The 23317-nt window shown below is 41.2% G+C and overlaps 1 protein-coding gene across 1 annotated transcript in view; it reads left to right on the top strand.

The window, feature by feature from the left end:
- The window catches only part of TEAD1 (TEA domain transcription factor 1), a 254213-nt gene that overhangs the window by 82251 nt on the left and 148645 nt on the right, over positions 1–23317 (top strand). The window contains exon 2 of the mRNA XM_080640120.1: positions 131–386. Within this exon, the coding sequence (XP_080496246.1) occupies positions 230–386 (157 nt within the window). The 5' untranslated portion in view covers positions 131–229. The remainder of the gene's footprint in view (positions 1–130; positions 387–23317) is intronic.

Below are 23317 nucleotides of genomic sequence, written 5' to 3' on the forward strand. Positions count from 1 at the left end.
TCCATATTCTTCGCTAGTAGTTACTCTCAAGCAGATCTGCCAACTGAAGAATGTGCAATGAAACTAGCAAGGAGCAGTATATTGGTGGTTACCTCATCCTTATCACACTATATTTTCATTTCTTTATTAGGTTTATTTTCTTGAAAAGGCTCCAGGCTTCGGCTTGGAAAACCCAACCGCCAAAATTGAGCCCAGCAGCTGGAGCGGCAGTGAGAGCCCTGCCGAAAACATGGAAAGGATGAGTGATTCCGCAGATAAGCCAATTGACAACGATGCGGAAGGGGTCTGGAGTCCTGACATTGAGCAGAGCTTTCAGGAAGCCTTGGCTATCTATCCACCCTGTGGGAGGAGGAAAATCATCTTATCAGATGAAGGCAAGATGTATGGTAAGTGGTCTGGAATGCCTCTTTGAAACGCTGCAACCTGCTTTTGTATTGAAGGGTCATTGTAGCTAGCCTTCTACTTAGATCTGTTCATTATGTTGTGTTGAATGATCTTGGCAGAATTTTAGTTGGCCATCCAAGGGACTAAATCTCAAGAGGAGAATCAGTAAAGGACAGTTGGGAAATCATTCCCTGGGGGTTTCTTCTCCCTCTCCATGCTCAGTGACATTATATCAAAAGCTCTCCAGGTCCAGGGGGAACATAGATAGATGCAATGGCATTTGAGACACCAGTGTGGGGACTCGTTCTTCAGAACGCATGACTAATGGAAGGAAGTGCAGCCACTTACCTCCAGATAACTGAAATAAGGGTCTGCTGATGCCATACAGCTTAATTTTTTTTCCAGGAAGAGCTAACAATCTAGATGTTTATATAGGAAAACTCATTTTGAAAAGTCAGCACTTTTTTCTTTTTAACATAACCCTGTATAGACTAGATAAAATATGTGTATGGTTTAATCAGACCACCTGTTTGCAGTTTCATTGCCGGTTTGCAGTTGAATGGCAGACAGGGCATTAACCCCTCACTCCCCAGGCTATTCTCACCCATCTCCCCTTCTAGAAGGGATGCCAGGCAGTGTGTTCTGAAGGAAACCCCATGAGTGTCCAAGAGGACAAGACTGGTTGACCAGATGGCTTAGGATACCAAACTCCAGAGCTTGCCTGCTAGGGTTGGGCATTCCCCAGTCCTTCTGTTAATGCTTTTTTGGCTGCTTACCTTTTGGGAAACAGATGGCAGGTGGTTGCTTGTATATTCTACTTGTCTAATTGAGCACATTGAGTTGACAGAGTTTGCACTATAGCTGAGTCTAAAGAGATGCAAACAAATAACCTAAACTCAAAGAGAACTGGCTTAGCAACCTACCTGAGGTTAACTTATCACAAGAGTGATTTATTTCTAAATAGTTTGAAAGCTTTTCATAATAGGCTGTTGTACCTTTAATACTGTGCCTCCTCTGTCAGGAGCCATAGGAGGCTGCAACTCAAACTAGCACACACTGCTAAGGAGAAAGCAGATGGTGGTGCAGCTGCCACCAGCTGTGCCCCCATTCTGCCCTCCCCGTCTCCAACTTGGATGATGTAATGGAAACAAGGAAAATTTTGCTTTCTGCAACACTAGAGTCTCTAAGCCTGTTGTTCTCTCTCTCTCTCTCTCTCTCTCTCTCTCTCTCTCTCTCTCTCTCTCTCTCCTGGTGTTCATTCTCTCTCTCTCTCTCTCTCTCTCTCTCTCTCTCTCTCTCTCTCTCTCACACACACACACACACACACACACACACACACACACACACACACACACACACACACACGGGGAGTAGGAATGGGAGAGAGAACCCAAACCTTCAGAATTTGTTTTATGCTCTCATGTAATCCTCTCATGACTTTGAAGCTTCATTGGGTCTGCTGAAATGAGAAGCTTCATTGGGTCTGCTGAAATGGACCCAGGATGAAACATCACAGTTGCTGTGGTAGAAAGTTTCAGGGCCTTTGATTTTCTGTGTGTTTGTATCTTTCCTAAGCCTGGCTGTTTGTTTTCAGGGTCTTGTCTTCATACCTAAAAATGAAACCTCCCCATTTTAAAGGCAGAGAAAAGCACTTTAATCTTCGAGCCTTCTTTGAAACTGATTTTATTATGGGTAGTGAAGGTGGTTTCAGGCTACTTTACCTTATACAACTACCATTTGTTTACCTAGAAATTGCTGTAACCTAAAATATTGGCCTACTATTGGAAATCCTGGTGGGGAATAACAACAGCCCTTTATTGGTCACAGGGAATACTGGGAAAAGCACTGTCCCTTTAGATTTCAGGGCTGAGGAGATAATTCAAAGCAAAAGTTTATCTTTTCAACTTCAATTTTGTTTTCTCCATTTGAGTGCATTTTTTAGGTACTAGTCATGGTATATTTAACCATTTTGCTGATAACCTCATCATAAATATACATTTTTATGTGAAAATAATGGTGTAAGAGCGCTTGTTGATAATTGGATGTCAGGGGCAGCTGGTTAGGAAGTAGAATGGTGAGATGTTTTAGATTTGAGTCATCTACCGACAGTGAACTCAAACAAGCCTACCTTTGGTCTGCGTCTTGGTTTTTCTCCCCTGTAAAAAAAAAAAGAGGATAAAGTAGATGATGTCCATGGGTCCTTGGGACTTTGCCATTTTGTGATACTGTGATTTTGTGACTTGTACCTCAGTCAGTTCATTGAAAAACAAGGTGCTAGTTGTGGGAACACATCTTTAATACCCATGGTCATCAGATTCTGAAGGCTTCTTGAGACCACATGCTCTGTATGGATAGTGCCCTCTCCCCCTCCCCCACCCGCACACGCACAAATCAGCCTTACATTTACTGACTGTGTTGGTGACCAACCTGACTTAAAAATGGGTCATCTTTTTGAGCGAGCAGAGTTAGGGTTATGTGTCCTGATATGGGGGTGCAGGAGATATATTTGCTACAGTGGTCCTGAAGTCACTGCACTCCATGCATCTGCCTTGGAGAGAAAGCATCCCCCCTGAACTTCCTTTCAGCATGGAGAAGCTTTGCTTCTGCTGCTACTTTGGAAGGAAATATGATAGCCAGGCCATGGGAGATGGAGCCTGGACCTGTAGCTGCCTGTGACCTGCTCATGACTTTGAGGACGAGTAAAGTTTGAGTTGGGAGCCTCCACAGTGAGGCCCCCAGCCACTTGGGGATTGAGTCATGTGAGCACTATGGGCCAGAGCTACTGTTCCTTGGCTTGTGGCCTGTTCCCCATCTTACCATAAGTGAATCAGGACACAAACCAGACCAGGAGTCGAGGTTTCTTAAGGTCCAGAGTGCATACTTTCTCTCTTAAGCATTTTGTAAATGAAAACATTGAAAGCATTTTGGATTCCATGGAGTAAAATCAAAATAATTTAATGCCTTTTAGTGGAATACCAAGTGTTTTTGACTCGAGGGGGTTATTCTGATATTTCTGAGCATTTGTAGAGTGCATTGTGATGTCACTAATCCAGAGCCATGGGAGAAGCAAGGTCAAGTGCAGCACTGATTTATTTTGGTAATGAAATTTCCTCTGTGGTTGGCAGTAGGGCAAATGCAATCTTATAGATGGGAAGAACCGAAAACTCTCTTTATGATGAGGTTTGGGCCATCAAAAGGCTGACTTCTTTCTCTGCTCCCTTGTCTGTGGGGAAGCTGAGTCTTTATATGGTTGGTCCTCATGTGGACAGATTACTTCTGTCTTGGGCACCCTGTGTGTAGACAGTTGTAATTAGGGATAATTAGAAAGAGGATGCATACTTATTCTCCTTTTTTCTCTGTGTTTTCCTTTCATTTCTAGTTTTACTTCTTTTAATTTTTATTGAATTTATTGGAGGTGACAGTGGTTAATAAAATTATATAGGTTTCAAGTGTACAATTCTGTAACATATCATCTGTAAATTGTATTGTGTGTTCACTAGCCCAAGTGAAGTCTCCTTCTGTCACCATTTGTCTCCCCCTTTACCTTTCTATTTTGTCCCACCCCCCTTTCCCTCTGGTAATCACCATACTGTTGTTTGTGTCTATGAGGGTTTTTTGTTTTGGTTTGGTTTGGTTTGGTTTGTTTTTTTTTTTTGCTTAATCCCTTCACCTTTTTCATCTAGCTCCCCCCAACAACCCTCTCCACTCTGACAGCTGTCAGCCTATTCTCTGTATCTATGCGTCTGTTTTGTTTGTTTATTAATTTTGTTCATTAGATTCCACATATAAGTGAAATCATATGGTATTTGTCTTCTTCTGACTGGTTTATTTCCCTTAGCATAACACTCTCCAGATCCATCCATGCTGTCACAGAAGATTTCCTTCTTTTTTATGGCTGCGTAGTATTCCATTGTGCAAATTATCACAAAAATTTTTTTAAACATGTTTTTATTGATTTTTAGAGAAAGAGGAAGGGAGAGGAATAGATAAATGGAAACATCAATGAGGGAGAAACATCATCAAGTGGCTGCCTCCTGCACGCCCCCCACTGGGAATGGGGCACACAACCCAGGCATGTGTCCTGACCGGGAATCGAATTGGTGACCTTTTGGTTCATGGGTCGATGCTCAACCACTGAGCCACACTGGTGGGGCTACCACAATTTTTTTATCCACTCATCACTGATGGACACTTGGACTAGTTCCAATTTTTGGCTATTGTAAATAATGCTACAGTGAACATAGGGGTGCATATATCTTTTGAATTAGTGTTTCAGATTACTTCAGATATATTTCCAGAAGTGGGATCCCTGGGTCATAAGGCAGTTCCATTTTTAATTTTTTTAGGAACCTCCATACTGTTTCCCACAGTGGCTGCACCAGGAATGCCTGTGGCAACTGAAAACCCTGGTCTAGTTATGTAGTCACATATCTCCCATCATCAAACCACGGTAGGGATAGGAGATAGCATTTATTGATTGCTTGCTTTAGAGAAGGAAAAGTGTAGCACTTCAGATCTTGGACTTTGGAATTGATATAAATCCTGGCCTTGCCATTTGCTGATATCAGATGTTGGGCAAGTTGCTTTTCTTTTGTGTGCCTCCATTTCCTCCATTGCAAAAGTGGTTTAAATAGAGCCTGTTTCAATGGATCATTATAAGAATTAAGACTAATTGTGATATAGGACCTCCCCTACCACATTTGAGCAGTGTCTGGTATACAGTAAGAACTGTACAAGTATTTATGAACTAAAAACAAGAAGTGTTCTCTGCCATGGACTGGATTAAAGGCTTTACATACAATTTCCATCTATTGCTCCCAACATTTCGAGGTGGGTGTTATGATCCCCACCTTGTAGATGAGGAAGCTGAGGCTAAGATGGGTAAAGTGGCTTGCAGATTACCAGCATAAATGGTAGAGCTGCAATGTTGCAAATCCAGGTCTGTCTGACTCTGAAACCTGGGCTCTTTCCACTGTGCTTTCATCCTTCCTTAGTGGAGGTCATTAAACATTAATTCAGCAAGTAAGTATTGAGCGCCACCAACATTTCAGCCCAGTGCTAGGAGTTGTCAACTGGACAGACATGGTCCCTGCCCTCAGGGAGCCATCACAAGTTCATTTGCAGGAAACACTGACCCGAGGTCAGGGCTGTGTGCCAGAGCTTTCTGGGAAGTCTGAGGGCCCTTTGAAGATGGTCACCTTCTACTTAGCCTTTTGCAGCCTATTCTTGGCCACTGATGTCCAAGGCACCTGGCCCAATGCTGGCAGGAAGAATGCTTCTCAACTAACACAGCAGGAGGATCCTAGATCACAAGGCCGGCCCTGATGGTGGCCAGGAAGCTGTCTGGAAGATGCTGGTGCCCTAGGATCCTGCTGGCAGCCTGGGCAGAATGATGGCAGGCCAGTGACTTCCTCTTTTTTCTTAGTGGGTGTCTTCAGAGTCTTTGCTTAGCACAGCTCCAGGGATTCCCCCTTTCTTGCTGGGATTCCAGGCCTAATGGTGAGCCCTAGAGAGCTGAGATGCGAGGACTAGAGAAGGTGAGGAGGAAGGCATCTTTGGGCCAGCCTTCTCCAATTGCTGCCCTGAGACCAGTCAGCCAGGAAAGCACAGGAGTTGGAATTGCCCCTTTGCTTACTTCACACAAACACAAGACAGATTAGGGAAGGGGGCCATTTTATTGAAGTGATGGCAAAACAGACGACATCAGACTGAGTGCACACATAAGCAGGTGTGAGTGTGCACTAATCAGTGTAGGCAAAGAGACAGATATCTGATCTGGAGAACTGGTCAAGGAAATGCAGGTTGTCCCTTTGTAAGACAGTGGGCTATCATGACATAGCTTTGAGGACCAGGAAGGTGGTCTATGTCTGTGAAGGGACTAGAGGCCCTGATGTGGAAATGACTGTACCATCCGAGCCCTGTAGGATCTCCAGGCCTTAAAAGTGCCCGTTGGGGCCTGAGATGAAGTTGTTCTTTCCATTTCTCCATCCAAACATTATGTGGCATCTTTGATTTCCTCTTTTGGTCTGATCTGTGTTTCAGGGCATTATTTCAAATGAATTGGCCAAAAATATGAAGCACAAAGAACTGTACCCTTAGAACAGATTGGAACCTCCATAAGGCAGGGATCCCATCCTGCTGTCTTGTGGGACTAGAGAGTATCAGTAATGTTTCTTGAATATATGAATACATGAACCATTGGCTAAAACAAAAGAAGGTGAATAAATAAGCCTCTATACCCCAGGGCCTCTACTGTTGAAGGAACTGGCTAGAAAGAAGAGGAAGAAAAAGAGAAAGATGTCTGTATATTAATGGTCTTTCCAGATTGGGAAGGAGGAAACCCTGGCTTTTGCTATGTGTGTTGGAAAATGTTAGCTCAAGAGGTAGGGAAGATTTTTGCCCTAATAGGCACAGTAGTAGAACAAGGGTTAATTCTGGAATCTTAAGCACAGATGAGTAATGAGGGATTTTGAAATAGTTTGGTTCCTGTGAGAAGAGCAAAGCCAATATCATCAGCATTTTGATTGGGAAGTTGAGTGTGTGGGGACCATGCAGAAGTTTATACACAAGGTTGTGAGCCCTTGTGCAATCCAGGTTAAAAAAATAGCTAATGAGGATGGCTCAAGAATTGGTCATATGGGAGAAAGAGGAAAGGATGTTAAATTATTACCGAGTTATGCTTTCCAACTGCTTTGCTGTTGCAGTGGGTGAGCTCTGGGACTGAAGAAGACATGGATTCATAAATCATTCATTGAGGGCCTGCACTGTGCTTTGACTGCAGTGGGGACAACAGATAAAAAATAATGAAAATAACTGACCTGTTTGACCAGTTATATGTGCTAGGCATTTTCTCTTTGCTTTAGAGTGTGATGTCTGTTTGTTCCTCATAACAACCCAGTGACATAGATACTGTGATTATCCCCATTTTACAGCTAAGGAAACTGAGGTGCACCAAGGTCAAGTTACGTTCTCAAGGTCACACAGTAAATAAGTGGTGGAGCTGACATTTGAAACCAAGCCTGTCAGTACACTAACTATAATACTAACATTTAAGGAAGTATATTCTGTACCAGAGATATACACAGTTTTGTGGTAGGGCAACTCAAAAGTGAGATTATTTATGATTGGGGAATGCAAGAGCATGGACGAGAGACAAATATATCTGAGCTAACTTTGAATTGTAAAAGGCCACTAAGTGTTGTTGTTTCTTTTCTTTTTTAAACTTACTTTGCATATAGACCTGTTTAAAATCTGTAGAAAGTTGTGGATCTTTTCTGCAGACAAATGTATATTTGTGTATAGTTATACAATTTTAGGTGATTTCTGGAGCCCAGATTCAGACTTGTTACTTTAGAAAGAGAGAGAAGGGAAAAGCATTCAAGCCTTAAGGAACAGTGTGATAAAAGCACAGAGTTCAAAAGGGCACAGCTCTGATGCTCTCAGAAATGAGGGTGTATGTGGAGGAGGAAGATAGATGAGCCTGGATATGTGGGCTGCTACTGCATCCTGGAGGGCCTTGAATGCCTCCTCCTGGTGTTTGGTGCTCATTTGAGAACAAAGAGAAGGGAAGCCATTACTTTTTTATTTTTTATTTTTTATTTTTTTTAAGGAGACTGCTGTGACTCAGCCTGTGTTTTACAAAGCCAGCTCTGAAAGCAGGAAGACAAGTTAGATGGCTATTGCAATAGTTCAGTGGGAGAAGATGAGACCTAACCAGGGTACCGGCAGTGTTGGTGGGGGAAGTTTCAGAGATAGAGTCAATAGGACTGGCTGACTGGATCTAGTTTGTGAAAGAGGAGGAGGAGTTGAAGATGATTTTAGGGTTCTGATTCTGCGTAGTAGGGAGGATAGAGGGACTATTAAATGAAATGGGGAGTGAAGACAGGAGAAGCAGGTTTGTTGAGAGGAAAGGCGTGAAGAGTTGAGTTTTCTCATGTGCTTGAGGTACTGGGTCGCCATCCAGATGAAGATGACCTGTTGAAGTCGTAGTTTAGGGCTCACCATCAGAGAAGTGATCCCTGAAACTGTGGGAATGGGTGATATGGCCTGCGAAGGATAGGCTCACAGTGTCTCCTGATAAAACTGGCATAGATTTTAAATGGAGTGTCTGTAACCCTGAGAGAGTAAAGATACTGTCTTTTTAAGAAGAAGGAAGACACATCAGTGGTTCTCAAGCCTGACCATCATCAGCAGAAGCTTTTGAGAAGCTTAAAAAAAAAAAAAAAAAAAAAAAAAAAGACAAAGCAGAATGGACACAAACAAATTGAGTCAGACTCTCTGGGAGTATGTATGGTCTGGGAATCTCTATTTCTAAAAGCTCTGTGGGTAGTTTGGGCGATCCGCCCAGTTTGAGAGCCATTGGGCTAGAGTACAGCCTAGGTCCAAGAGAACAGGACCACATTTTTAGATTTAGAAACAAATGAGCAGAGTGTGAGACTAACATTTGAAGCAGTCTTTACAGAATTTGAATACAGGAAATGAACTACTTTATTCAGTGTATACCCCCTGGGTACCGAGAGGGAACATTATGATGCCCACTCTTTGGAGAGATTTGGCCACTCAGGGGAGGAGCCATGAGATGGTCATAAAAAGTTAAAGGAAGACTTATTTTAGAGCAGGGGAAATACTCGGCCATTTGGTTCGTAGGGGAGAAAATTTTATGAATTGAGGATATGATTGATGGAAGAAAACCCAGGAGAAACTTCAAAAGGAGTAAGGTATTTTGTGTGTGTGTGTGTGTGTGTGTGTGTGTGTGTGTGTGTGTGTGTGTGTGTGTTTGTTCTGATGCATAATCATATGAGTAGAGGGTTCAGGGAGGGCCTAATGATTGCTTTCTTCAAATGAGGACTAATTATGTAGGCCGAGGTGGGTCGTGGGCTTTTGAAAAATAGCGTAAGCTTAGTAGAGATATTGTGGGGGAATGGAATATCCATGGATAGGGTGAGTAAAAGAATTTCTGAGCAGTGCACCAATCTTATTCACATTTCTCTGATTCTGCTTGCACTTGTAAATATGCGTGTGTGTGTGTGTGTGTGTGTGTGTGTGCGCGTGCGTGAAGTTCTAAACAATGATGTCTCATGTGTAGGTTCAGGTATCCACCACCACAGTGAGGATGTATATAGAACAGTCCCAATATCACAAGATCCTAACCATACCCACTCTATCCTATTCCCTCCCACCCCCACCTTTTCCCTAACCCCTGGCAACCATTAATTGATGCTCTGTTTCTAAAGTGTCATTTAAAACATTTATAGCTGAAACTGGTTTGGCTCAGTGGATAGGGCGTCGGCCTGTGGACTGAAGGGTCCCGGGTTCGATTCCGGTCAAGGGCATGTACCTTAGTTGCGGGCACATCCCCAGTGGGAGGTGTGCAGGAGGCAGCTGATCGATGTTTCTCTCTCATCGATGTTTCTAACTCTCTATCCCTATCCCTTCCTCTCTGTAAAAAAATCAATAAAATATAAAAAATAAAAATAAAACATTTATAATAATAAAAGGGTAATACACTAATTAGACCGGACATCCTTTCCGGACAAAGCTGCAGTGGACGGGGGCCAAAGCCCTTGCACGAATTTTGTGCATTGGGCCTCTAGTGTTATATAATGGTATTATGCAGTATATAACCTTTTGGGATGGCTTTTTTCCTTCCATTCAGCATAATTCCCTGAAGATTCATTCAGGTTGCTGCATATATCAATAGTTTGTTCCTTTTTATTGTTGGGTGGTAGTCCACGACACACACACACACACACACACACACACACACACACACACACACTCTGCAGTGTGTTTAACCATTTACCTGGACAAATGGGCTGATTCCACTTTTTGGCCATAAAAATAAAGCTATTATGACCATTTATTTACAGATTTTGTGATAACATAACTTTTTATTTCTGTGGGATAAATGTCCAGGAGTGCAGTTGCTGGGTCATATCATCGTTGTGCCTTTAGTTTTTTATTAACTGCTCAACTGTTTTTCCAGAGCAGCTGTACCATTCTATATTCTCACCTGTAATCTAGATTCTCTGCACCCTCATCAGCATTTGGTATTGTCACTATTGTTTATTTTAGCCATTCTGATTGGTGAGTGGCGATATCTCATGTGGTTTTAATTTAAATTTCCTTAATGACTAATGATGTGGAACATCTTTTCATGTGCTTATTTGCTACCTATATATTCACTTCAGTGAAATGTCTGTTGGTGTCTTTTGTCTAATTTTCTAATTTTCTTTTGTCTGACTTTTACTGTTGAACTTAGGGAGTTCTTTATTCTCACATATATAGTTTGCAGATATTTTCTCCTTGTCTGTTCCTTATCTTTTCATCTTCACATGGGCTCCCATAGAGTAAAAGTTTTTAATTTTTATGAGATCCAATTGATTAATTTTCCCTTGTATGGATTGTACTTTTGGTGTCAGGTCTAAGAACTCATTGCCTAGTCCTAGATTCTGCAGATTTTCTCTTATGTTTTATTCTAAGAGATTCATAGTTTTCTTTTTTACATTTGAGCCTATGATCCATTTGGAATTAATTTTTGTTTAAGATAGAGAGTGTAACTTTTGGGGGAGGGGAGCCCATGGGCATGGTTATGTGATATATATAATCAGAGGATTAGGGTTTATTCATATTTTGACAGTTGTCAAGGCTTGGGACCTGAGGCACTAAGTTGCTAGTGAGTGTATTGTTGCATCAGTCTAGGAGCAGAGAGGGACAAGGTGAAGCTGGAGGGGCTGGTAAGTCATGGCGTGTGTTGCTTAGAGTCTTTGCAGTGTTCGGAGTGGGCAGCAGGACAGAAGGTTGTGGTCATGCATGGGAGAGGCAGCAGCTGAGATTAGAGGTGGAGAGGTTTCAGGTGATGAGTTTCAAGGTGTGGCCACAAATGTGGACAACTGATATGAACGTGGGCGATGGCTACTAGAGACAAGCAAGTAAAACACTGTGAGGCTCATCAGCATTGGGTTGATTAATCACTGATGTTGAAGTTCACCGTAGTCAAGTGTGAATTTATAAATAAACATACCAAAGTAACCAGATGTTGGGGGAATTTCTTTGTGGAGAATATAACCCCATGGATGTGAACGGAAAGAATTAGGTATAAGTGAATGGTATGGGCCTCGTGAAAAGCAGGTGGCAAGGATAGAAGGAATACTGGGTCACAAAACAATTCTAACATTCCCTACCTCCCATCTCCTAAATTCTTTGACTAGTCCAAAACTGCTATACCAACTTGGGAAGTATCTTTGGACAGCCATGTAAACTCTGTGTGTAGCATGGAGTGAGGAAATCAACATATTTCTCCACACCTCTCAGTAGTGTTGAGAGAATACTACAGTTATATATGAGAAAATGCTTTGCACTGAATTCTAAAAAGAATGCTTTTGTGAGAGTAAGCCCTTTGGGGGCATGCCTGTTGGAAAGGCAGGGAAGACTATTTTGGAGTTATCACTTAGGGGGAAGCTTCCCTGTCCCGGTAGAAGGGTGTTTGGTCAAGGGATGGATTGAACTGACCCCAACCCACACCCTTTCAGGGTTTCTGCCAAAGAAGGAGTTGGAGAGGGGAGAACCAGGGCCAACTTGTCTGAATCAGAGTCACAGATGATGATGGAGGGGACCTGTTGCCTGACAGAATCGGCTGGCCCCAGGACTGTGGCTCTCCCTGACATCCAAGGGGGGAGGAGGCAGTGGACAGATTCCGGTTCTGAGCAGCACAGCCCTGGATTCCAACACCATCTCTCTGTTCTTTTCCTGCTGACTTACACTTCCAGAGCTTCAGCTCCACGCTCCCTGGTAGCTGTGGTCTTGCATTTCACTTGAAGGCTTGTCTCTAATTTCTTCTTGTTATTTATTTGCATCTCATTGCATTGATAGTAAGCATTTAAAATGGTCTTTTTAATAATAATAATAGTAATAATTATTATGATGATAGTGTTCTGTTGACCTCTGCAGTAGAAGTACTATCTTAGAGAACCTTCAACTTGATAAATTTAAATATATAGATGTATTGTGTGGTTAGGATCATAGAAAAAAAATCTGAAGGAATTTACAACATTGACATAGTGGTTGCTGCAGGCATTGTAGGCAATTCATTCCTTTTCTGTTATATGTTTCTGTATTAATAAGAGTTTTTTTTATAGTGAACATATGTTACTTTTGGAATTGGAGGGGAAAAGTTATATTATGTTTATTTTTTCCCTCTGATTCTGAGTAAGGAGTACTCATTAATGAAAAATGTGGAAAATACCGAGACTTAGAAGCAAACCATATTGCCCGGGTTCACTTTGGTGTGTTCACCAGGGGTTTATGGGGGAGGGGAGCTGCCTGGGTCATGGTGGGCAAGAGGGTGGTGTTGGGGCGGAGTCCATGCCAGCGAGCTCTCTTGTCCACGTATGGGTCGCCAGGGCAGCGATCTTGGGGGACAGGTGGTCAGAAAGTGCTGGGGCTGGGAAGCAGGACAGGGTGTTCTTATTATAGGTTTTAGGACATCGGTTGGGAGTTCAACAGGTGCCCTGGCCAGTTGGATCTGTCAGTCAACTGTCCAGACTAACAGTGGCATTATTCATGTATTATGGTAAAATGGGGATGGAGGAGAGAGAGAGGAAAGCATTGAAATCTATTCTTTCAATGTCCACATGCTCACAGCAAAGTGCCATACCAGAATTAACAGGGATTAACACGCCACATCTCTGCTGAGCTAGTATTTGTCATTTAACTTGTACTTAAGAGGGTTGGGGGCCTCTTTTTAAAAAATGTTGGTAGGTATTTTTGATGTCCATGTTAATCTCTCTAACAGATTTCTGGTAAGATTCCTGCCATTGACTTTGGGCAGAGGTGGGTGGCTTTCAGTGTATGAGTATAATCTGGAGACATTATGGGTGTGCTATAAATTTTTGTTTGATTATAATTAATTTGGTTTATTTGCTTGATATTTACCTGCTATGCATACATTGCAGATTATTTGGTCTGCTCACCTTCTCTTCTCTCAAATGCTTCACTTCTAGGTAAATAATAAAATCAAGTTAGTTCTTCAAAGCCCACATGGCTGTTTCTTTAAAGCCTCTTTCTGTATCAGTATACTCCCTTCTCCTTCTTAGCCGTTTAGAGCACAGTCTGAAAGGTGTGACAATGAAACCTGCTGCCCAGGACATTTAGTTTATTTAAAAATTTTTAAAATTGAATTACAGCTTTTCTTCACAGCCAGTGAAATTGGTCATTAGCTGAAAATTTCCATAGACATTGTTCCTTTTGCAAAGGCCAGGGGAACTTTTAGGCTACCTTAAAAGAAATGCTCTGGAGGAAATGTAATTGATCACCCCATAGCTTTGCAGCATCCGGGGTAATAGTTAACATATGTTAATAAGCTGAGTTGTGGTTCCCCCCTTCCCCCCAGCCATTTACAAAGGTCCTAATTACTCACTCCATGCCCGCCCTGTTCCCTGGGTCTGCCTCTGTGCTCTGTGATTTGCTTGCTATTGTGTTGAGACAGGCTTTGGCAACTGTCACTTAGATGAATGGTTCTATTACAAACACAGTAGCTTCCATGACAGCTTAGAAAAGATTGTTGTTTATGACTGCTTTTATTGAGAGAGGTTTGGTGCACGTTAATGTCCTGATAAAGACATTTGTACCTATACTAGTAAAAGTAGCCACAGCCTTAAACATATTTGATTGTGAAAAGGTATCAGGGCTGATGACATGCCATATGTGAGGTATCGGATTGCATGTTTATTCAACTGTTACTGCAATCTCTGTACTCGGATGTGCCTTTGTATTTGCTGTCTCACAGCAACACACAGCATGCAATGGCGATACGATCCTGATTATGAAAGATGCTATTTGGGTTACTTGGATAGTAAGCCACATGCATTAGGAAGCATTCTCTCAGTCCCCATGTGTCCTGAGACAACCATGAACAGTTGTTAGGTGAAGGGAATTGCCAGGTGGGATGACGACAGGCATTGGGATAAGATCCTTTTGAGATGGCCAAATCTTTGTAACGCTTAGACTAACCAGGGCAGGCTTTGTGACAGGGTATCAAAATAATAATCTATAATAATAAAAGCGTAATATGCTAATTAGACCAGACGACCTGACCTTCCGGACCAAGCGGGGCTGTGAGGGAAGCCCAGGTCCTGGGTGCCAGAGGGAAGCTGGTGCTGGCAGCCCGGGAAAGGAAGGCCTACTCTTTTTTTTTTTTAATTGATTTTTTACAGAGAGGAAGGGAGAGAGATAGAGAGTTAGAAAGATCGATGAGAGAGAAACATCGATCAGCTGCCTCCTACACATACTGGGGATGTGCCCGCAACCAAGGTACATGCCCTTGACCGGAATCGAACCTGGGACCCTTCAGTCTGTAGGCCGACGCTGTATCCACTGAGCCAAACCGGTTAGGGCGGAAGGCCTACTCTTGCATGAATTTCGTGCAGCAGGCATCTAATAATAATAATAATAATAATAATAATAATAATAATAGTAATAAATCTTTATCCAGTTTTTACAGTATTTCAGGTACTTACTCTTCTAAATACTTAACATCAACTCATTTAAACCTTGTTCTAAATCTTATAAATAGCTGTTACTATTCCCATATCACAGATGAGAAAACGAAGGCCCAGAAAGGTTAAGTAAATTGCCCAGGGTCACACAACTAGTAATTTCTGGAGTCAGGATATGAACACCCATCGTTTTGGCTCCAGCACTGGAGCTCTGAACCATTTTCCATTGCCTCTGCATTGTGACAGAACTGTAACCTGAGGGTCTCTAGACTCGATGTTCCTGTATTGCTGCCTAGCTAGGATAGAAGAGAGTTTTGGTTCCAAGTAAACAATGAAAAAGGGAAAATGGGCTTCCTTGGTGTCTGGGACACTCTTCACTCTGTCTTCTGCCTGGTAAACTCCTACTGGTCCTTCAAGACCCTGGGAAAAATACCCCTTTTCTCTGAAGCCTACCCTTATCTCCATAGGTAGAGTTAGTTGCTCTCTCTTTTGTGTTTCCATCACACATTATTTAACCATCTGTCAAAATGCTCTTCAGACTCTTTAAATGTGTGTCTCTGTCCCCTTCGGAGGCAGTGCTGTGACTTTGGCATGTCTGTAGCTCAAGTCCTAGGCACAGTACCTGGCATACATTAGACTCTCAAAAAAAATGTTCAATTAGTGGAAGTTGCTGTGAGAATAATTCCATCTTTTTGTGTTCTTGCTGATATTCTTATTGTTGTCACATTTATAACATACTAATGAAATGATGCAACAATTATAATTTTATAGATAAGAAACTGAGGCACAGAGCTCAGTAAGTTTTCTATTAGGACATTTTATTTTGAGGAACCTCCTGGTGAAGCAGAACTTAGGGTAGAACCAACAGCACCCCTCTCCCATGTATATACTTTCTATTTCAGCCATATTGACCATGTACCTGACACATGAATGAGAACAGTTTATTTTAGTTTATAATTTTATGTCAGTATAACAGTGATTCTATCCAAATGGGACATTCAGTGGCTATAAAGGATTGCTGAGCTCAATTTGGTTATTGTGATGACTGAACTTACCATACTCCCATCCCTGATTTGATAAGCTTATTTGAGATGTCTCTAAATGGTGTGTATGTATGCACATTACTTTTTTCAGGCTGACTCTGGGTTTAGTTTTAGCTATCTGAACATCTGATTATCCACCACTGTTTATTCCAAGATGACATTGTTGATCCTGAATGATTCACTTAAGTGGTAAAGTGCACTAAGTATTATTGTGGGGTTCAGAAGATGTTAGGGAAGATCACCATTCCTTTATGACCAGGTCACAAAATCTGGTTAGTGTAGATTTAACCTGCCACTAATCTGTTTAGTGGCTGATTTATATGGGGGTTTATCAGTTAGCCTATAGGAGTAAGTTCATCATGATGATTAAGGGCATAAGGTCAGGAAGGAGGGCTGTCTGGGTTTTAATCCTGACTCTGCCACTTGACTGTAAGTATAACCATGGGAAAGTTAATATTCCTTAATCTCCATTTTCTCATCTGATAAATGGGCCTAATATTAGTACCCGTCTCAAAAGTTGGATATGAGGATTGAATGAGATAATGCATTAAAATGCTTCACGTGCCCAGCTCATTTTTTGAGAGTAGTATTATCCTGACAGCGAAGCCAGAAAAAAAAATCACAAAAAAAACTATAGACCAAAATTTCTTACAAATATAGATGCAAAATTCTCAACAATATACTCACAGGCCAGATCCTGCAACATATGAAAAGGATCACACACTATGACCAAGTGGTATCTGTTCCAGGAATGCAAGGTTGGTTGAAAATCTGAAACTAATAAAATATATCATATCAATAGAATTAAAGAAAAAAATCACAATATCATCTCAGTAGATATAGAAAAAGTATTTGACAAAATCCAGTGCCTCTTCATGATATAAACACTCAACAAACCAGGAATAGAAGAGAAGTTATCTGAAAAAGATCACTTATGAAAAACCCATAGCTAACATTGGACTTAATAGTAAAAGACTGAATGCTTTCCTCCTAAGATCAGGAACAAGACAAGGATGTCTGCTTTCACTTTTTCTGTGCAACATTGTTTTGGAGGGTTTAGCCAGAGCAATTAGTCAAGAAAATGAAACAAAAGGAATCTAGATTGAAAAGGAAGAAGTAAAACTATCTCTATTTGATCTTGTGTATAGGGAAAAAAAACTATTCTATTTAATAGTTAAGTAAATCATTCAGAATTGCAGCAAGGTTGCAGGATACAAGACCAGTGCACAAAAATCAATTGTATTTCTATATATCAACAGTGGACAATCTGAAAATGAAATTAAGAAAACAATTACATTTATAATAGAATGAAAAAGAACAATATACTAAGAAATAAATGTGACAAAAGAAATGTAAAACTTTTACTCTATGAACTATAATATTGTTGAATGAAATTTAAAAAGACCAAAATAAATTAAAAGGTATTTTATATTCTTGGATTAGAAAACTTAATATTGTTAATGCGGCAATAATTCCTAAATTGATTTACAAATGAATCATAATTCCTAGCAAAACCCCAGCTGACTTTTTTTTTTTTTGTACAAGTTGACGAGCCAATTCTAAAATTCATATGAAAATTCCAGGGACCCAAAATAGCCAAAAGAATCTTGGAAAAGAATTACAAAGTTAGAGGACTCAACTCACTTCCTGACTTCAAAACATACTACAAAGCTACAGAGTCTGAATCAAAATAGTGTGGAACTAGTGTAAAGTTAGATAGACATATACATCAATGGAATAGAATCAAGAGTCTAAAAATAAAACCTTAAGCTTATAGTCAATTGATTTCCAACAGATGTGCCAAGATAATTCAGGGTGTGATGGCGGCGTTATCTTTTCAACAAATGATGCTGGGATATTCACATACAAAAAATGAATTTGGGGACTCCTTTCTCACATACTATACCAGAATGAACTAAAAATGGATCATAGACATAAATGTAAGAGCTTAAATTATAAAACTCTAGGAGAAAGTAATACGTCTTTCCAACTTTGGGTTAGGCAAAGTCTTCTCGGCTATGACACCAAAAGCATAAGTAATGAAAGTAAAAATAGGTAAATTGATACTTTTTAAAAATCACAAACTTTTATGCTTCAAGGGATACCATCAAGAAAATAAAAGACAGAAAGAAAGAAAAGAAAAGAAAAAGACAACCCAGAAAATAGGAAAAAAGTTTTTTCAAATCTTAAATTTGACTAGGGACTTATATCTAGAATACATAAAGAACTCTTAGAACTCTTAACAGGAAGACAAATAATCCAGTTGAAAAGTAAGCAAAGCATCTGAACAGACTATTTCAAAGAAGATATACGAGTGGCCAAATAAGCAAATGCTAAGATGATCAGCATCGTTAGGCATCAGGGAAATTCAAATAAAGCTACTGCATATCTGCTAGGATATGTAAAAAGACTATAGTAAAAAAGACTGACAATAGTAGGTATTGCTATGGATGTGGAGGAATGGGAATTCTCATAGGTTACTGGTGGGAGTATGAAATGACACAGCCACGCAGGAAAACAATCTCGCAATTCCTCAGAAGATTCAACATAGAATTATCCTAAAACCAGACCGTTCTAGGTATAAAACAAAGAGAAATGAAAATAGATGTCTCTACAAAAACATGTACATCATTATTCATAGCAGCATTATTCATAATAGCCGAAAAGTGTAAGCATCCCAAGTGTCCATCAACTGATGACTGCATTAATAAAGTGTGCTATATTCATACAATAGATTATTATTATTTGGCATTAAAAAGGAATGAAGTACTAATACATACTATAACATGAGCAACTCTTGAAAACATTATACTAACTGAAAGAAGACAGTCACAAGACTACATATAGTAGGATTCCATTTATGTGAAATGTCCAGAATAAGCCAATCAGTAAAGACAAAATAGTTGAGTGGTAACTTACAACTGGAGGGTTTGAAAGAAATTGGAGAGTAACTGATAATGGTTATGGGGTTAGTTTTGTATTGGGATGATTAATATGTTCTAAATTGGTTGTGGTGATGCTTATACAACTCTGTGACTAAATTTAAGAAATACTTAAATGAGTGAATTATATGATATATAAATTACATCTCAATAAAGCTGATCTGTCCCTATCTTATCCCTCCCCCCCCCCCTCTCTCTCTCTACTTAGCATTCTACTGGGCCCGTTGAAAGTAGTGAATAAATCTTAGCATTGTAATCATAACCCTCTTTATTCACTTTTATAGTAGTAAAGATGTAATGAGAGGAAAATACTGAGACAGTAGGTGAACATACCAATTAAGTCAGATACCAGGTGATAGAGAAGGTGGAAGCTCTGGGCTAGGAGCTGGAATGCTGATTGAGGAGAGCTAATGTAAAGGTTAACTGAGGTTATATGGTACAAGTACCTGGTACCCAAGAATGTGAAGGAAATCTGAATTTAGTTGCCCTTAAAAAATGTGATTGAACTAGAGTCTAGGGATCTAGATGTCACTAAACCAGATGTTTTTTACAAAAGAATAATCATCAGGGTTTTTGTAGGAGTCATTAAACCAGACGTGTGTGTGTGTGTGTGTGTGTGTGTGTGTGTGTGTGTGTGTGTTTTCTTTTTAAATCACAGTAAGTATGGCACAAAGACAAGGGTTTTAGTCTGGTGCTATATTTTTTTCTAGGCAGTGTTTAGGGAAACTCAGCTCCCACTGTCAGCCCAAGGCAGACAGTTTTGCTCTTACAGCATGTACTTGGGGGCCTGAATATTTGAACCCCTCAATAGGAGAAGGCCATTGCCCAGCCCTCACACTCTGAAAGTGAGTCCTTGCAGAAGCTTTGCATCAGCACCGTGCTGGTGACCAATGGTTCCTCCTTTAGAAGGTGGAAGTCATGTGCCAACTATGGTGAACTTCTCTGCCAGGATGCATTAATTTGCTAACATGTCTCACAGTATTTTTTCCAAGGGTCTACCTATGTAGGGAATTTCCCATTTCAGTGTCGAGGGAAACCATGTGAGCTGCCACAAAATACCACGGCCTGGGCGAGTCTATTTTGAAGAAGTGGCATTAGAAGAAGTTTAAGTTCAAAAAATTTGGCTCTCAAAAGAAATTTTAATCGTTGTACTGTTGATATTTGGCTCTGTTGACTAATGAGTTTGCCGACCACTGACCTAGGCTGAACTACCTCTCAGGAGTGAACAAAGTAGAGGAGGAAGAGATTAAAGGCAGAGAAGTGTGACGGCACACATGTGTGTGCTCAGGATCAGTAAGGAGTCTGGGAGAGCTTGAGTATGGGTAGTTAAAGGACAGATGGAGTGGCTTAGGAGCTCCGAAAGGTAGAATGAAAGACTATGTCGTAACAATGACATTTGAACACTAAAGATCAAATATAAGTAGCATGTTCCCAGGGGCAGGGGTGGGATGGAAGCCCTTGTTTTTAGGCTATACTGGTACAGCTAGTGTTTGAGGAGAATTATTCTGGAGACCTGAGGACACATAAGGAGGCTGAGATCGCTGCAGTACGCCTGGCAGAAGAAGAGGAGAGCTTGAATTAGGTCAGAGGCTGTGGGAGTGACCAGGAGGAGATGGAATGGGAAAGGTATTTTAGATCAGTGTGTTAGTGTATTTAGATTAGATACATCAGAGATCAGAAGGCTCTGCAGGGTTTGGGGAGGGAAGAGATAGTTTCATCTGTGTGACAGCTGTGCGTTTATAGAGAGAGGAAGGTGTACGGCATAGAAGAACAGGTTTTAAGGGGTGGGACTGAGTCATAAGTTTGAGTTGTATGGAGTTTGCAGGGCTTTTGGACTCTCCTTGGGGAAGGGATAGCAGTCACCTAGATATTCAGCATTCTAGGTTGAAAACAGTTTGGAAGGTAACATCTCCGGGTTTGAAGTTGAGACTTGGAAGTGGATGAGACTGTCCAGGAGACAGAGAAAAGGCAAAGAAAAAGGAACCCTAAGGGGAGAACCCACTTGAAACATTAAGAGCTAATATCTCAAACCCCAACTCATGCTTATGTGAACATCTTGGTAAGCATCTTGCATGCCACATGACACCTTACAAATGCTGGGCTGGGGACCCTGAATTCCTGCATTTTTACTATAGTGAGTATGCTGAAATATCAAAGTTTGTCTCTTGGCCATGTGTTGATGGAAGCATGGATGCTTTTCTTGTAGGTTAATGGGGTGCTGAATGTCTTGGCATGTTCTACTCTGTGGCTCCCTAGGGTGAGTTAATGGGCCACACCGTGATTCTAGTTTGGCTGCTTCCTTTTCCTTAAGCCAAATCTGGTCTGGGTCTGAAGTGTGATTTCCTTCCTTCTAGGCTCCCCAGGAGTGTTGCTGAGCTCCCTTCAGCAGTTGCAGTTGTAAAGCATCAGCCACCCTGTTAACTGTAGCTCCCACAGCTGAGAAGTGCACACTCAGTGTGCAATGGATAAAAGTGACAAGCTGCCTGGAGCCCTTGGCGGTCATGTAGGTTTTGGGGGAACTTGGAAGATCCAGCCCCCATTCAAAATTTGCTTCAGCTTATTCTATTGGGGCTAGCCCGGGGGTTGAGAAGACTGGAGAAAACCCAGAGATAGTAGGCATGGCTTGTCAGAAGAAGCAGGGCCTGCCTGCTCTGTGTCAGATCAAAGACTGACTTTTCAGTCATTTGACACTTAATGTGAGGATGTTTCTGAGCCAGGGCTGGGCTCCTGGTGGCCTGTGCCTGGGGACCATGGGGGAACGTGTGGGCCTGCATGTGCTCTGTGACAAGACCTCTGCCAGCTGCTCTCTTACAATTCAGAGCTGGAGGGATCTGGAGGGATCAGCCTGGCCTCCTCGGTTTTCATACTGGAAGCTGCTGCCCACAGATGCCCTTTTCCTGGTTCCAGTTCTGGGGGCAAGCTGGCCTGCCTTGATCTCAGCTGCTCCTGCACGGCTCTTTCCTCCTGTTTCATAAGTTATGGACTCCGGGGTGCAGCGGTCCTTCCCAGTTTGGCTGGTGCCTCGGCTGACCATATACTTTAATGTTCAAACCAAGACACTTTGGAGAGTAAAATGGAGTAACAGTTAATAACACCAGGAAAACAGAACTAAACTGGGACCCTTTAGGCATATCAGAATATATTATCTTTCTACCTGAGCCTTCACTTTGGGCTCAATTTTTACTTCCATCCAGGTGGTCCTTTCCAACCCTGATTCCCCAGATTCTATGACCCACATGACTTTGGGTGCCAGAAACTTAGAGATTTGGGACCTTTGAGATTTGGTGTCTAGACAACAGAAACCTCAGGAATCTTCCATATTGGAAGGATCAGGAAATTTTGGGATAACCAAGGAAAGCTTTTATCTGAAAATCCATGACTGTTTAGAACCTAGATTTAGGAACTTTGATTTTCAGTGCATAGTTGTGGGTATGTCAGAATTGATGTATTTTTATTATAAGCACTAAATGGTTTTCATGTATATTCAGTCCACCAAAAGATGGCAGAATCCGGGTCACCACTGGGCCTCAATGAAATGTTCTGAGGAAAGGAAATGGCTTCTCACTTCGTCATATGATTATGTCCTCTGACCTTTACTCCCTCTTCTCCCCCCCAGCCCCACCACCAGGTGACCTGAATGGCCTGGATTCTATGACCCACATGACTTTGGGTGCCAGAAACTTATAGATTTCTCACTGGAGTTATGAGTAGAGTTGCCAGATTTAGCAAACAAAAATACAGGATGCCAATTAAATTTGAATTGCATTATAAAGAATAATTTTTTAGTATATCCCGTGCTATAGTTGTTTTTACATGGCAACTCTAGTAGGGACTGGTCAGGTTTTGCTTTCTAGAGTATGGCAGAACCATTCATGGTGCTACCTTCATTCAACAGATAATTTATTGAATGTCTACTCCATGTCAGATGCTGCTCTAGGCACTGAGGATACTGCAGTGAGCAAAAGCTGACAAGAGTTCCTGACTTCATGGAGCTCAGCTAATGAGGGTGATAGACAGAAGGAAAGATAAATATGTTAGATGGTGAAAGTGGCAAAGAGGAAAATAAGGCAGAGAAAGGGGGGACAAGGGAGGGAGTATTGGGAGTGTTCACACCTGAAGTAGGTGAGGGATTGAGGGAACAGGCTAGGCCAGGGGTGGGCAAACTTTTTGACTCAAGGGCCACAATGGGTTCTTAAACTGGACCGGAGGGCCGGAACAAAAGCATGGATGGAGTGTTTGTGTGAACTAATATAAATTCAAAGTAAACATCATTACATAAAAGGGTACGGTCTTTTTTTTTATTATTATTATTTCAATAGTTTTATTCATTTCAAACATTTTAACAAGAATGTAAACATTAATTATTATAATTTGAAACTTCAAAAAATGGAGGAATCATAGCACAATAACATACCTTATATTGAAGATGGCAAAGGCAAAATAAAATTGCCTA

Source organism: Plecotus auritus (genome assembly GCF_963455305.1).
Source record: "Plecotus auritus genome assembly, chromosome: 9".
NCBI lineage: Eukaryota > Metazoa > Chordata > Mammalia > Chiroptera > Vespertilionidae > Plecotus > Plecotus auritus.